The 17,460-nt window shown below is 37.5% G+C and overlaps 1 protein-coding gene across 4 annotated transcripts in view; it reads left to right on the top strand.

Moving 5' to 3' along the window:
• TBC1D5 (TBC1 domain family member 5) overlaps positions 1-17,460 on the top strand; it is a 319,581-nt gene that overhangs the window by 278,710 nt on the left and 23,411 nt on the right. For all 4 annotated transcript variants that reach the window (XM_084281760.1, XM_084281761.1, XM_084281759.1 and 1 more), the window contains one exon: positions 14,706-14,805. In XM_084281760.1, the coding sequence (XP_084137886.1) occupies positions 14,706-14,805 (100 nt within the window). The remainder of the gene's footprint in view (positions 1-14,705; positions 14,806-17,460) is intronic.

Below are 17,460 nucleotides of genomic sequence, written 5' to 3'. Positions count from 1 at the left end.
TCTGGAGAAGTTTATTTTCTTTACTAAAACAGTTTACAAATGTGGTCAAACAGAATCCTCGTTTTTTAGCAAAAAAAAAATCCTGAACAAGGTGTCATCCATTATGCTGGTTTTGATTGCACAGACTTTTTAATTAAATTAAATTTGACAACATATGCTATTGTCCCCACAAGCAGGTAGAAACAACTGTTACTGCCTGTGATTTACATTTCAGGTTTATCTGATTTGAAGTTAGTTATGAGTACACCTACAGATTAGAAAATTAATGGATGCCATCATTTTTAATTAAGTAGGCATCTGCTTTACTGATTTTGGAGCCTCGTTTAAGCATGCAAGCTTGACAGTTTTACTCAAGTAGAGGTAGGATAAGAAAATCAAAGGGATAATAAAAGAAACGCTAGAGAACCACACATAAAAACTCGTGCATGCAAAATTTCATTTGAAGAAGAGCATACCTTTTGTATGATGCATGGTACTCACCTTGGAGACATCTTGTATTCCCATATCTCTTTTCCTTGACTATTATTTTTTAAATCTCTTTAAAAGGCTTTAAGCAAAATATTTGTCAGTCCATACTTAATCATGATGAACATTTGTTCAAAAATGCAAATGCTATGATGAGATGTCTTTTTTTAGTTAAACATCATGAAGTGTGCTCTGAACACATAAGTGTGTACAACACCCAATTTCATGGTCAGTGTGTATCAGGCCTAAAGTTAAAGGCATGATGATTGTTTCTCAGTGCCTTAGGTTTAATGAACTTCGATGCCTTCACATTTTACTTCAATTAATGTTGTAGGGCACATGCTTTTTTTGTCTTTTGTTTTGATATGAGAAAACAATTCTGACACATTAAAATTATAACTTAGTACTTAAGTTCATCTAATTTTAGAGATGGGTGAAAAGAATAGTAAACCTGAGGTGCTGCCATGTCACGTGAGCACAGTTCGTAGAAAAACCTCTGAGATACTTTGGAAGTATGATGCTTTTCTCAGTTTCCTTCCTCAGGCACCCACAACGTGCTGTGACTCAAATAAAAGAGCTGAAAACAATGCAAGGGAAAATAAGCTGCCTTTTAAAGTTTTTCATTAGAAATAACTTGCAAGTTTCATATAATTTAGGAAAAAGACAGCTGTATGCATGAGTGGCAGCTTTGAATTCTAATGCTCCGTATCTTTTTTGGAGTGATTCATTTCAGGGAAAAGAAACTGTACTGTGATAAAAGCAGAAAGTTAATTGCTTAGGAAAAAAAAAAAAAGAGAGAGAGAGAGAGAGAGATGAATAAAAATCCAAGTGGCTCAGCAGTGCTTTTTTGTCATATTGTGAGCAATAAGTATGTATACAGAACAGATCTGCAGGGCCATTTGGAAGATTTTTTAAATGTCAGTGTAAACTGTTGTCTTTCTCTGGTACCAGAGATTCAGATACGTGCAGCTGAATTAGAGTTACCAGTAACTTCTGCATAGAAGCAAATTACAATTATATAATTGGAAAGAAGGCAGTAAGAGCTTTTTAAATTATTGGACAGCCCTGTATAACTGTCAAGGAAATTTTGAAAAATACCAAAATCTTGAATAACTTAGACTATAAACAACGTCTAAAGAAGGATTAAAGTGACGTAGGAACCAAGAAACATGTACATTCACTCCTCAGCAATCATGTTACCAGCAGCACTGCAGGTACAAGAATTTGCTCTGTGCCTGCTCTTTCCATCCACTAATCATGAAGTTAATGTTTCAGCATCCCAGTGACAGAGGGAAGCGCATCTGAGGATCTATACTGGTGGTTTGAGCTGCCCTTTTACTCCCTTTAAATGGAAATCTCTTCCCTTCATCTGCTCTTTTAAGATGACAGCACAAAACTACTGTCCAGTTCTGTGAAGATCTCTGAGATCTGTACTGAACTCTGTACTGAACTCTGAACAAAAGCATCGGCATCCCTCTAAATCAAACTATCGTTTTAGTTGTTTGGGCTTTTTTTGACTGGAAATGAATTGTGAAATGAATTGTAGGTATGCATTTAAATATAGAATAGCTTGATTCTTGTTTTGTCTGTTTGGTTAAATTAAATCTTTTCCTATAAAGAACAGAACTGGTACTTCTGTTCTTTTAACGTGGTATAAATGTTTATACTGGCTTCTTTTTATTGTCACTGCACAATCACTGTACTTAAGATTTACCTTCCTTAAACTCAGAGTTCTAAAAGCCCTAAATAATAATATCCTAATCTGGCCTGTATCCTGAATCATGATAGGAGTCACATCAAAGGTCAAATACATCCAGCCTAATAGAGAAGGCTTTAGTAAGACTTCTTTGCATCTGATGCCTAAAAGAATTTTAACTGATGATGAGTTGTACAAAAGGTATACTGTAAATCCTTCATAAAGGATTGTGTGTTTGTTAAACTGTGTGTATATCAAAATACTTATTCAGAAAGCAAAACTAAGACGCATAATTATGTATGTATATCCTACTTAATCGACTATTTCATTCAACCAAAAACTTCAGTAACCTAATATTGAAACATGGAATATGAATTTTATTCATTGCACAATATCTGTTTATTCATCATTCCATGGTTTCAGAGAGCTCTAAATTCAGAAAATGTTTTGCTTTTTTTCCGTCTGTTCACATTTCTCTAACGTTTGCCGTAGTGGGCCTATGCAGTCTTAAAGGCCAGATAGGCAGAAAGCCAGCCAGCTGTGATACCAACCGATAATGGAGGAAATGAAGTTCTCATTTGCTTATGTGTTTATTTATAGACATTTCCAAAATGCTTACAATCATTGCCATTTAAATTAATATCTCAGTTTTATTATTTATGCAGAAATACTGCAATATGATTATAAACAACATCACAGCAGCACTGACAGAAACCTTTCATCAGTATTTCTGTTCAAAGGGATAATTTCTATTTCCTTACAGCTCTTCCTGCTTTATTACCTATTCACTTATCAAGTGAAGTACTACAGATTTTCTTAGTTGTTCAGTGCCCACCCATCTACAATCGGTTATGCAAGTTTTGTTATATTCCATAGATCTTCCATCATTTTATGGGTCTTGTTCTTAAACTGTCTCTCTGCAGTCCCACAGGGCTGTGCCAGTAGTCACAAGTCCCTCAAGTTTTACATTTGCTTGAAAAAGAGTTTTCTTTCCATCCTCCCTTTCTTTGTCCCTAAGAGCTTTCACTGTTACATATGTTCAATTTCCTCCACCTTCTTGGTAAGGAGAGGATATCTGAGTATAGGAGTAGCATATTTTAGAGAGGAAAATATGCCCAGGTTAGATTAATACAAGTCCTGCTCATACACCAGCAATGCATGTGCTGGTTTCCAGCTCTGCAACAGTGAGGCTGGTGCACGTGGAAGCTGCTTCAGTAAGACACTCACCATTGGAAGCTGCTTTGGGAAACATCCAAGCCAGTGGTCCTTTGCCACTAACATCTCCAGGTAAGGTGAAACATGGCACACTAAGCTGACTCCAACAGAGTGATCCTGGCAAATAGGCTTTGAATTGCTTAAGATGGAAATTCAACAGCAGGGCCTGGTGGTTAGAAGCTGTGAGCCAAAGTTTCAGCTAGTTTTGGGATTTTAATTGAAATTAAGTAGATCTGTCAGAGGGCATAAGAGATCCTCAGGGACTACATCTTCTGCTTTTTTTTCCAAATGTCACTATATGTAGATATTTTAGCTTTGTTTTAAAATAAAATAAATCATATAAATAAATAGTTATAAATCAACAATTAAATACATATTTTCCTTCAGTCACTAATCATTTTGGTGGAGATTATAATTTAATATTTTTATCATGCTGTCCCAATATGAGCTGTTGACTGGTCTGCTCCGTGTTAATATATTCCAAATTGATCCTCTTTTTCATAAAGCTACAGATACATAACGCGTTAAAATACATATATATATATTTCACACATCTTCAATTTTAAGGACAGTAAGAAATATGTATTTTTTCTTCCATTTGAGAACTGTGAGTCTCCTTGGGCAATGATAATTTTGCTGTTAGAAACTTGTTGGAAGAAAGAGTTCCTGACTATGCTGAATCAGAGTTGCATTGCTTTCAGGGTTTGTTTTTTTTTGGTTGGTTGGTTGATTGTTTTTTCTCTGTTTTATGTTTCTTTTTGAAGAACAGAAAGGCTGATCTATTCATTTACTTATTGTTACATTTATTTATCATTTAATCATTTACCAATAATTAGTTGTTTCTGTTTACATGCACAAAGCTTGGGGGAGCATTGTATGATGCCATGCCTTTCTGTGTTGTTAGTGAAAGCACATACAGAAAAGTCAGGATAGGACTACTGCCCAAAAACATATGCCTTTTCAGGTGGATGCCTTTTTGATTTCAATTTATTGGGAAATCTATCTTTATCTCATCCTAGTTGAACATCTCTATCTGTATTATAAAATTCCTTTCTTGTTTTTGATACCAACTTTCAATCAGAGCACTCTGAACAAAATAATCTGATATTGTTTTGCAGCATTGGTACATAACCTGATTTAAATTAGCTCCTAGCAGTCACACTGAATATTTTAGTGACCTTTCTTATGTCCTTCATTTCAGTTTCTTATTTTTCTCAGTCACATTTCCTCGCCACCTTCTGACATATGTTGTCACTGAGATATCATCACTAAGGACTATGAAGTGACAGTTTGGTTTCAGGTTCTAAACTAAGCAATTCTGCTCCTGAACTTACTTTTTTGAGCAGAAGAGGATGCATCATGCCCTGAAGTGTTTCATCTTTGACGGTACTATGTTTTGATCTAGAATTCTAGGATTTCTTTTTACCCAATTCACTCGTGCTTGCTCTTATGACCCTTGATGAATTTGGAGACATACAGTACTGCCAGAGAACAAAGTTTCTGTGTTGGAAAGCAACAAGTCAAAGTAATGATCAAGGCAGACGAAAAAGGGGGGGAAAGGTATGCTTTCATTCATTTTGTATTTTCCTTAACCTCCTTTAATGTGGATAACTGCACCACCACTTCCTTCATTAATCTAACAGAGAATTTGTTTGTGCTTTAAGGAATGCACTAAAATAAGTATATAACTATCTGCAAATGTGCAGTGCTATTTGTTACTCTCAGCACCTAAGTCTACTAGCAGTAGTGAAATTAAGAAAGAAGAAAAAGGGGGAAAGAAGGAAACATTCCCACTTAACCATTACCTGGACAGGCTGGAGAAGTGGGCCCACATGAACCTAATGAGGTTCAACAAGACCAAGTGCAATATAACAAAACTGCACCTGGGTCAGGGCAGTCCCAGACTAGGAGAAGATCACATAGAGAGCAGCCCTGCAGAGAAGGACTTGAGGGTTCTGGTGGACAAAAGGCTTGACATGAGCCAGCAGTGTGCGCTTGCAGCCCAGAAGGCCAACTGTGTCCTGGGCTGCATCAAGAGGCATGGCCAGCGGGTCAAGGGAGGTGACCGTGGCCCTCTGCTCTGCCCTCATGAGCCCCCCACCTGCAACACTGCATCCAGGTCTGGGGTCCCCAGCACAAGAAAGATGTGGGTCTGTTAGAGTGGGTCCAGAGGAGGACCATGAAGATGATCAGAGGGCTGGAGCACCTCTCCTGTGTAGAAGGGCTGAGAGAGCAGGGGATGTTCAGCCTGGAGAAGAGAAGGCTCCAGGGAGACCCCATTGCAGTACTTAAAAGGGTCTTATAAAAAGGGTGGAGAGGGACTCTTTAATTGGATAGAAAATGCTAGGACAAGGGGGAATGTTCTTAAACTAAAAGAGGAAAGATTTAGATTAGACATTAGGAAGAAATCCTTCACTGTAAAGCAGTTAAGGCACTGGAACAGGTTGCCCAGAGAAGCTGTGAATGAACACCTCCACGGAGGTGTTCAAGGCCAGGCTGGATGGGGCTTCAGCCAATGTGATCTAGTGGGTGGCATCCCTGCCCGTGGCAGGTGGGTTGGAACTAGGTGATCTTTAAGGTCCCTTCCAACCCAAGCCATTCTATGATTAAACTACACTTTACCATCCTGGTGTTATGCAGTCTGGAATGAGTTAAAACAGTGTAAAATAAGAACATAATTCAAGTTCACCATGAATGCAGTACATAGGAATAAAATATATACGATTTATCTGAGAATATTGTGCTTAAAATGTTGAATGTTGTTGAAAGTGTACTCAAAATAATGAAAAATAGCAGTAGCAAAGATGTGAAAAATACTTAAGTAAGGTGTGTTTGGATATATATTAATAATGGGGTTACTTCAACTCATACGGAAACAGACAAAAATAGAGAGGTAATGGTTCATCACAGGAAATTAGTATATAACCTCTACTTCCGCAGGAATTAATACCTGAAAGCAGTATCTGAAGTCCTTTGTGTTCTCCCACACAATTCAGAAGTAACAAAATTCTCAAAGTAAAAGTGACAACATGCACTGACAATATACATCTGTGACATCCTTGGTGAATTTCATCAAGCAAAAGCAATTGTGCTCACATCTAATCATTTCATAGCTACTTCCACACAGAAGAAGCTTTCTCTAGACATCTGCAAAGCGAAATGCCTCTTCAAAAGTCTACTAAAAATTCTTCCTTTCCATTGGCAACAGTTTGGTTGCTAACATGCTGAAGCCATGTCTGTAAGACTGACTAATATTGCCATATTGTTTCCATGTCCTCCCCATATGTGTGTCTGTAGCCATCTGTTGTCTCTTGGCTTGCACTGTTAAATCCTTTAGAGTAAGTTTTTTTTTTCCTTTCTGTTTTTATGGCGCCAAGGAGAGTGAGGTCTTGGTCTTGATGAGGGCCTGGGATTGATACAATTAAATAATAAATAAGTTAAATTAATAAATTAAATGTTCTTTAATGTCATTTATTGTTCAAAAACAGTAGTTTCTGGTTTAAATGTCAGCATATGCTGTAGAGTATTCTGTGGCTGGCATGGATCATAAAAAAAAATATCTGTGGGTGTCAACCAACATTCATCTGTCAGGGGTTCAAGATTAAGAAGTTAAATCTTGTATTTAGTTGCATTTAATTGTTAGATTCAAAAAATTAAAATGAAATAAATCCTCACAAAATGGAAACAATAACCACTACTTTTTTCTGTAGGGAAATTTGCATAAAAATAAATGAGATTCCATGCATCTGAATCTTGTTTAACATGTAAAACGTTACTGATATCCTAAGGCTGTACAACTTGTATATATTTTGTGAATAAGCACTGGTAAGTCTCTAAGCAAGTCTTTGGCTTTAGAATTTCCTTGTATCAATGTATTTTTTTTGCCATTGTTTTCCTCTAAATGATTCAAAACCTCATGAGAATTATTTTAAAATTTGCCCTTCAAACTTTCCAAGAGGTCAGGGGATGATTTTTTATGGCTCTTACTATGTATACTGAAGGAGTTGAAAATATGACAGGGCAAATTAATACAGGAAATATCCAAGGGCTATTAACTAATAAGAAAAGAAAACAACAACAAAACCCATTTCTAGTTCAAGAAATCTCTGATTCTCAAATCTTTGCATCCTCTGGGAGAGTATTCTGGCCAATACCACTACATGCTTGTATTATTATGTACTGTTTTCATTACACGTGATGCTACCCATCTTTGACCACCATCAAACAAGAAACTAGTAAAACTAGGCCTTTGTTCCAACACAATTCTGTCACTTTTTGCAGTGTATTTTTAGTCACATTTTTGCTTAAGCACCTTACATACCTTTAAATAGTCTTGAAGGTAGTTTCTTTTCTGCTGCACTTGCCACTTGGTGGTACTGCCAAGCTGATCAACTTTCAGAGCCATTCATCTCTGAGATGAAAGGAATTTTGCCATTCTGAGTGTTCACAAATGAAGTATTGAGATATACATCATTGTAAGCCATTGATAACTGAGGGTTTCCTTTTCCTGGAGTTTCTGGAGTAAAACAGACAAAAATTCAATTTTTCTTTCACTTCCTGACCGGTAATACTGAAAATTTAATGTTAGTATGGAAGAAAGGCATTGCAGACCTGATTTCCTATATCTGTATTCCCTGTTTTCCAGCCCCTCTAGTTCTGTGTCTGTTCTCCCATCATGTATTGGGAGAAACTTGCTTAAACTGATAAAAACAAGGTTGAGGAAGAATGGCTTCTGCCAAAACTACAAGACCTTGGCTTGTGTAGAATGCTAAATTCCAGTGGCCTTAATCATTTTTGGAAACATTATTGCAGCTTGTAAAGTGATGAGCTGTAAAAGGGTAGGATTACAATGTCGAAACTGTAAAACTTGCTGTAATCTGTTCTTGAAGGTGCTGACCACTTTTAGTTAGTCATAGCTGTTTTTCTGAAACAGTAAAATTTGATGAAAAACAGGGTATGGTAGAACCATCACTGATCTCATTATGAGTCTACTTAACTCGGGAGAGAAGGAAGGGTATAAAAAATTTATTTCCTGAGCTGTCTTTGTAAAGGTGAGAAGATAGATGAAAGAAAAGGTAATAAAAAGGGAAGAGTGAGCTTTGGACAAATGGAGAGCACCAGAACTGTATAGGCACCAGAAATACATACATTTCAAAAAAAAAATAGCAAAGATATGGCAAATCATTAATCATAAAAGAATCAGTCTTCATGGCAAAAAGAAAAGGAGATATAACAATGTAATCAAAGTTCTGGATACAGATAAGAAGAAAGAAAAGTATGAGAATCATATATGTAAATCACTTTTTTTTTTCAGATTCAGTCTTACCACAACAATGAAAATAGTTGGAGATGTGGATACGGAGGTAGTCGAATAGATTCTTGCTTTGACTAGAAACATAAATACTAGCCTACCTTATTTTGTTAGTGAGATATAAATCAATGTTGCATCACAAATAACCTAGTTGCTTTTCATTCTCACATTTAATTTGTTATGGATCATCTGTAAGGCTCTAAATCATCAGGAATGTTGAAGATGTGGAAAAGTTTTTTGAGGACCCTGGGACTAAATTTTCAGAAAATATAGTTAAGATGTTTTACTGAAAAATAACATCATTAAATGTGCATAACTTGGTCTTGCATGTCTCACGCAGTGATTCTTTTGTTTGATTTGCTGCTTGATTTGGTTTTCTTCCTTATAATACAGCTTGCAATATTAGAAAATTGTGAGTTTATTAGGACATGTTGCTCAATAATTTGGCGATGATTTTTTGTTTTGATTAGTTATTTAGATGATTGATTGGTTTTTATTTTGTGGTCAGCCGGTTAACCTTTGAGAACTATGGCAGAATACGTCTGAATCACTGCTCACGTCTTTGTGGTACTGCATCTGTCCATTCAGCTGGAAGGTCGGTTTCTCAAGGAAGGAAGGATCATAATGGTTTTCTTTTAACTTATATTTGGTCAGTTCAAAGAGTTTGTAAGTCTCTGCTCATGCATAAGAGGGATCAAATCATCAATGCTACAAAATAAAAATGGTATCCAGGGAACTCACTGTTCCAGCACAGTGAAGCACTAAAGTTGGTGTTTACAGAATGGATCAGGGAATACTGTCTGGACAGGAATAGACAGCATCTGCAAAATACCAGTTATAAATCAGTTGTTTCATTTACTATTTCTAAAGAATTTGATTTTAGAATATTGAAAAAAATGTCTTTTTTTTCTGAGGGGCTTTTTGGTTTTGCTGCTTACCTTTACAAAGCTGTAAAACATTCATAATTTGCAGAACAATTTTAGAAAGATCCTGTAAGCAGGTTAGATGTAGAAATGTTTATTAGAATTGTCTTCTGCTCAAACTGCTAATTGGAGCAGGACAATCACTAATATTGGATCAGGTCAGTGGCTTTGAATAGGAACTCTACCACTTCTGTGAGTAACCTCTTCCATTGCTGCACCACTCTCCTAAAGAAAAACATTTTCCTAATGACCGATTTGAACCTTCCAAGAGACAATTTTTGGCCTTCTGTGTCTTCTGCCACTGCTGAGAATTTGATTACATCATCGTTGTAACTCCTTGTAGTTGCAGGCTCCCAGTAATCCCCTTAACCTCCTGTTTGCCGTAGTAAGCCCAGCTCCCTCAGCCTGTCCTTCAGACCTGTAACCACCACAGTAGCCCTGCATTGGACCTACTCCAGTTTCTCCAGCATCCTTGAGCTGATGGCCTAAAGTATTACTCAAGGCAAGGCCTCAAGAGCACTGAATAGAGGTGGATAGTGACTTTCCTGTATCTGCTGACCACACATTCCTCCTTAGGCAGCCCAGAGCACTATTTGCACTGCTTGTGAGGGTAGTGCTTTGTTAGTTCACATTCAACCCAGCAGCCACTGTAGCCTACGTAGCCTTTTCAACAGGCCTGAAACATAGCTAGTTCCTTTCCTGTCTATACTGCTGCATTGCTTTTTCTTCTCAGTTGCAGAATTTTGCACTTCTTTAAGTTTCTTAAACAGAAACCTCAGAAATGTTTCTTTTGCTTAGGCCTCCAGTGTCTCATGGTCTTTCTGAATTGCAGTTCTGACACCTCCCCGTTTTGCATCACCTGAAAATCTACTGAGTATGCATTGTGCCCCCTCATATGAGCTGTTGCTGAAGATACTAATCAGTATCTCTGTAGCAGTCCATGAGTTACTGTGCTCATTTCCAACCGCTAACTGGATGTAATGCCATTGACTTAACCATTTGAGCTTCGGTGGGGGCTGACCAATTTTCAGCCCATCTACAATGCTTTTGTCCAGTCCATTCTTCCTCATGTTGTAAATGATTAAACTTTTGGAAATGTGTTAAAAGCCTAAATAAAGTCAAAGTGTATTGCATCCACTTCTCTCCCTTCATCCGCATGACCAGTCATTTCATCATAGCAGGTCAAGTGTGATTTGCACTTGGTAAATCCTTGTTGACTTCTCTTGATTATTCTCTTGTCCTTTGCGTGTTGGAAATTGTTTCCAAGAGGACATGCTCCATGAATTCCAGGACTAAGGTGAGGCAGTTTCTTAGATCCTCCTTCGCACTTTTCTTTAATATGAATGTAAAATTAACCTTTCTCCAGTCATCAAGGTTGTCCTGTAGTAGCAATGATTCTTCATGGATGATAGTAAGTTGTGTTACAATCACATCATCAGCTCTTTCAGCACCCATGTGTGTATCTCATTTGATTCCATATATGTGAACACATTTGGCTTCTTTGTGTATTCATCAAATTATTGCTCTCCCACTCATAGCCATACCTTCCCAAGCTGGACATGCAGAGGTCTAGCAGCAGACTTGGCCTAAAAAGCTATAGGCAAAAATGGTATTGCTGCAGACTCTTCCATATCATCTGGCATTTTGTTATCTCCCCTAATAAGTAATAGATGGACATCTTCTTTGAACCTCCTTTTGCTGCTATCATACTTGTAAAATTCCTTCTTGTGACCCTTTAATGTCCCACATTAATTGTAGCTCCAGCTGGACTTTGTCCTTCCTAGTGTTGTTCCTGTGTCCAAGCAAATCTTGTGTGCTTGTCCTTTGTTTCCTGTCATTGTTTCCACACATGGGCTTTCCATTTCCACAATTTCCATTTCAATATATGCTTTTATCATTTTAGTTCATTAAGAAACTCCTTGCTCAGCCAAGTGGGCCTTCTGAATACCTTCTCCATAAGTGCTGCTTCTTCATGTATTTCTGGATTAGGTCCCTGTTCTATGGCAAATTAAACTTTTAGTCTTTTGCACTAGATTAGCAAGCCTGTTAACAAAGATGTTCTTCCCTGTCTTTGCCAAGCGTATCTATTCTCTTTTTAAATTGTCCTTCCTCATCAAATGAGGTGTCACAATCGAAGTAGGTGAAGCCCTGCTAGTGCCAGCAAATATGTAGCCATATGTGTGGTCTGTTGGATATACCTCCTGCTAGCCAGGCTTTTCCCTTTTGCCACAGGATTAAAGAGAAAAGATAAATGGATTCCTGTCCCATTCACCCTTGCCCAAGAGCCCTACAGTCGCTTTTGAGGTAAAATGGTTTCATATCACTGCCTAATTGGTGTCTGCATGAAAAAGCAGAAAGAAATTAGAACATTATGTTACCCCAAATAGTCTTAATGCAACACCACAAATTGACAGTCCAGGCAAGCAATAAGCCCTCCTAGGCGATGGGTCTGGCTGGCATACCCAAAGAAAGTCACCAACCACTGACTGCCACTGATTACTTTGTCTTGGAGGCTCTCTGATATGGTGTCCAACCTGGATTCTTCCTCTGAGGGAGCTTGTTCATCTCATCTGCTGCCTGGGCCCTGCACCATTGGCAAACCTCCCTGCTGCCAGAAGTCACAAGCCTCCGGTTTCCATTCCCTTAGGAGTGCATGTCTTTTTCCCATTCCGTCAAGCCTCAGTTGCACCTTCCCTGCCAGTGGCATAAACTTTCGCACCTTGAAAGATCTTGTCAGTCTCCTCTTTGTCATCCCCAATGCAACAAAATGCACTAGCTGCTCCTCGCCTGCTGCAGCTACTCAAACACAGCAAACCTCCCACGAGGGTGGTCACCCTCAGGGCTCCATATGCACAGAGGTTGGCACAGCACTGCAGGTGACGGGCCCAGCAAGGGCAGGAGTTATGTCTTGTCGCATGTCACCACCATTTGGGTGTTGTCTTCTTATGCAAACAGTACATCTGGGTCTCTTGTGTGTCAAATGCCAAGTTAACAGCCTTGCTTCTTTGCTTATCCTGCTGGCAGCACTCCTTGGTGCCTTTCCTGAGGGTGCCAGATAAATAAGAAGCTCAAAGTGCATTCACTCAGCCTTTTGCAAGATTTCCCACTTGGCAAGAAACCTCTTGCACTGTCTGTGAGTTCCTGGCCACAGTGCCTTCCTTTGTAAGCACTGGGTATGCTGAAAGCTTCTGCAGCCCATGCTGGATTCTAAATGAGCTGAAGGAGTGGTGTACTCAGCACCAGTCTCCCATGCCAAAGGAAGGGGTACTCTTGTACAGTTGAAAAGGTTAGTTTTGTAATCTGCTCAAGTGGATTGAGCTGTCCAGAAACATTTAAAAATCAATTTACTGCTGTTGTGATCCATGAATAAGAAAAAACAGTGTGGGAAACATGGAAATTTAAATTATGTGAAATTAATTTTTTTTATTCAGTTGTAGGAGATAGTGGTTTTCCATTACTGACTAGTGTTTTTAGGAGATAGATTTTTTAATAGGAAAATACTCAAACACTGTTTCCTTTCTCCGTATTATAGCTAGATTTGTAGCGAACTGGCAATTTAAAAATTATGGTAGATTATTTCTTCCAATTGTTAGATTTCTGTATGTAGTAGGAAAAGGTCTTCAGCAGGGACATTGCTTGAAGAGCTTGTATGGGCTGTGACAGAACTGCAGCCTTTAAATGAGGTTAGTCTTTCAGAATCCAGAAATTGCCAATATCAAATCAGTCCCTTTGAGGCTTAAATTGACAAGAGTATGAGGGTTTATTAACACAGAGAAATAATAAAGAAAAATAATATTTCTTTTATATTTAGCAGGCTATAGGCATGAGAAAAAAGTGCATAAGGAGAAAGTGATATTACTGGATCTTGCAAAATGCTACTGTTTTTTTCAATTGCGTTTGGATATATGCTGTATTACTGCTAAGTTTCCTTTTCTTGCCTCTGTGTCTCAGTTTGTGATGAAGATTAAGATCACTTGTATGTTTAAATCAAGATTGATTCAGGCTGATCAGTTTGGGAATTTTTTCATTTGAAATGTAATTCACACTTATGTTCAGCAATCCCCATCAAACAAGGGTATGATAAGACTGAAAGTCCTAAGAAAAAGAGCATGCTGAAATGCTGCTTTGCCTTTATATTTCTGAATTCAATTGCATTCTTAAATTAAACAAAACAAAATTGCTTGATACTCTGTGTTTAAGCTTTTTTCTTAAAAAGGTTTTTTTCTTAAAAAGTGATGACTTTGTCTGCCATATGGTCATTAAGTCAAGACTGGATGCAATTGTAAATAGCAAACAAAGGCATTAAAAGAGAGGTAGTTTCCATTGCATATACAGCTCTTGTAGCTTAAAGTGAGGCCTTAAAATCAAGAATCTGTTTTTAAAATTTGTATTTTAAATTACTCTTGATGTATCCTTATTAAACAAATTGATAATTCAAAGTAAGTGTTTTACAGTATGTGAGCTGCAAATAGTTTTCACCTAAACAATGTGTAAGAAGTTTTGTGTAATTGCAATTGCCTTGGCATAGAAGTGCAGGTTTTTAATACAGGTAGAGCATGATGTGTGACTCAAATAAATATGCCAAAATTTATAATAGTAGTGCACCCTAGAGGTGTGGCATTAGGTCTCATGAAATGTACACCTTAAAATAAAAAGGAATTTTTCTGAGGTGTCAAAAGGATTGCTGTTAAAATTACTCTGCCAGAAGTGTGTATTTTTCTCCTTGATATTTTTTTTCAACTGTTGCTGTTGTACTGTGTTTCTGGAAAAGAAATAAGAACTCTTAACCTTTCATGGATAACGTAGGAGAATGTAAGCAGTTTTTTCTTAGATTCTTTAAATGAGAAAAAGGGTAGTATTAAAAAGATTTAAACTTTAAGACCAAACCCTATTTCCATGAAATAACAAGACTTTTAAATTATTAAGTCTTTTAATAAATACATCTGGAAGGTAATTCTTTTTATTTCCAAAATTTGCTGAAGAAACAAAGAATTTGAAGACATCTAAACATGTCAAGGGTTAGATTACCAATCTTACTGTATATCATAAAAAGGTGTTTGTTTGTTTAAAAATGCTAATAATGCTTTATTTGTAGGAAGAGGAATTGGAGGCCCAAATTTCATTTCTACAAGGACAGCTAAATGACTTGGAAGCCATGTGCAAATATTGTGCGAAGATGATGAACACACACCTTGGTAAGTACAGTATCCTCTATTAGCCTGCTAATCTTTGCGAAGGCTCTTCTGATGTTTGTATTACAACTGAAATAATATTTATGTAGTACAGTGCATATTATTTTAGAAGTCATAACGAAAATTAAATTAATGTACCCAGTTGTTCTATCAGATTCTGCCAACCATGGTACCTTCATTCTGTCATACCTTTAAATTTGAAAGTGTGTTAGCCACTGATGATGCTAAGAAAAAATTAGAGGCATTTTAGCACAGATGGTCTTTGTTCTTAAGATTTATTTTCTTGTAAGAGGCTTGCTAGAACTCACAGCTCATTTTGTAAGCCCATTTGCAGTTCAGTAGTCCCAGAATGATACTTGGTGCATGTAGTGATAGCTGTATAAAATTCATATACTTTCATTAAATCTAGCACCTGCATGGTCTATGCCGATCACCTTCTTTATGTAAAAATGTGCTACTGTAGGCAGACTACTTTGTAGTATTTTGCTTAGACCAGGAGAAATATATTAAGGTAGGAGTTCTATTAGGAAAATAATCAACAAAGACTCTAATCTGTAATTTGATTTATATGTTGCCAAGACAAATCAGAGAAAGTAAACAAAAAGCTTCAGTCAATTCAGTTATAAATATACTTAGCTAGGCTTTGATAAAAGCAGCATTTTTAAACTGTGTTGAACCAAAGTCCAAAAGTTACTATATTTAGTTATGTGCAGAAAGCACTGTTGTTAAGAAATCAGGGCACGACTGCAATAATTTTAAGATTTGTTTATAGCCTACAACATCACAGTCCAAGCAAAATAATTTGAAGTTGAGTGTTTCAGTGGGTAGAACTAAATATATGACACCTAAATTTACCAGATCAAAAATATCAGATGTGAAAGCCACGTTGTACTTGTATTTTCATTTTCTTTTATGTGAGTGTCTGTATAATTTTAGTAGCCACTGTTATGATCCTAGGAAAAGCTATAAATACTGTATTATTTGAAGTTTGGAATCACAGCCTTCAAAAGCCAAGTGTAAACCTCTAAGCCCAACAGCTTTATTCTGGTGTAGTGTATTGCTTCTGTGAGGGCATCTGGGCAGTGATGAGACTGGAGGCAAGCTCAAGGCATTATTTGCTACTGAAATGATGAGGGAAAGAACAGTGTATCAAGAAAAAAAGTTAAAGTTTCTTTCTTGGCCTTCTTTTGGGGCCAGTATTCTCCCAAAAGCAGCATGGAGCTGTTTACTACCCATGAAGGACAGGACAAACAACCTCCTGTGCACCTCTGGCTGTGGGTGTGCACTGGGTGTACCAGCACTGCTTCCAGAGCCCTCCAGCCTAGTTTCTCCTAGTTCACCCCCTGAACTTCTTCACAGTATTCCTGCACATCTTGTCAACACCGTGGGCTCTTAACTTTATAAACTTGGGTTAGACTAATGCATTTAAATCCTGTAAAGATTAACAGTTATGCATGTGTCCTGATTTTAGCTAGGATAGAGTTAACTTTCCTCCTAGTAGCTGGTATGGTGTGTGACTTGGATTTAGGATGAGAGTAATGTTGTGGTGCTGAGATGGCACCAACATTCCGAGTTCTTGCTTTCATAGCAAACTGAGTTCAGGTGTCTCCAAATGAGCTGTCAGATGACCCATGAGAAGGCAGAAATAGAACCACCATGGTATTAGCCCGTATGACCTGAAATCTGTCAATTAGATTCATCCTGGTGATCTGAGCAGCATGTGCCATCAGACTGCCCAAGAAAATGGATTCTCTGTAGCACCAGAGAGCACCCGCTGAGGATTGTCTCCTGTATCCATCACTTCTCGGGGCTTGAGGGAATGGCAGCAAAATAAAACTCAGAAAATACGTGGTCATTTCTGGGTCAGAGGAAAGGTTAGCAAGGGCTGATGTTGCAACTAGTCCGGTACTCCTTCAGGTATCTCTTACCCATGAAAATGACTTCATTTCAGAGACCACAGAACAGATAATAATGAATTATATTGCTCCTCTTGTAATCTTTGGGACACATAAGGATGTTATTTCTTCCTGTAAGGCTGAGTTTTTCTGATTTCATGACCCAGCTTTTGGCTCTTGCAGCTTTCTTGATAGCAAGATTGAAAATCCTCGTGTATCTTAGCTATATAAAGTGATCAAATAATCTCTCAACAGTGTCTTTACTTTGGGTTGCTTTTTACACCAGGTCATCTTTGTGGTCTTCCTTTCAATTTTTCAGGGTTTCCACATGTTTTTTGTAGTGTATTAATCAGATCACAATAACCTGTACTAGTAGTAGGCTCAGCAAAGTGGTCATTTAACAAAGGGAAGGTCATCTGTCTACTTTTACATACTATTCCTCTTTTTAAACATATTTAGTGCAGCATCACATTAGTGCACTTTGAGACAGTGGTAGGTTGAGGTGATAATCCACTATGACCTTTAAAATTTTGTGAATCACAGCTTTCTAAGCACAGTATTTTATCCTGTTGGCATAGTTAGGAAATGTTTATTTCCGTATGTGTTCCTTGTATTTGATTATGTTAAAATTCATTTGTTGTTATTTGACTTGTTTTCAGTCTAAGTTCTACTTTTTAAATTCAATAAAGTTCTTATTGAAAACATTTTTAGATGGCTGTTTAAGGCAGTTTTTGCAAACTTCATTACTCGATTTATACTCTTT

Source organism: Netta rufina, assembly GCF_964035555.1.
Source record: "Netta rufina genome assembly, chromosome: 2".
NCBI lineage: Eukaryota > Metazoa > Chordata > Aves > Anseriformes > Anatidae > Netta > Netta rufina.
Note: the sequence above shows the minus strand (reverse complement) of the source record. Positions and strands in the feature narration are given on the sequence as shown.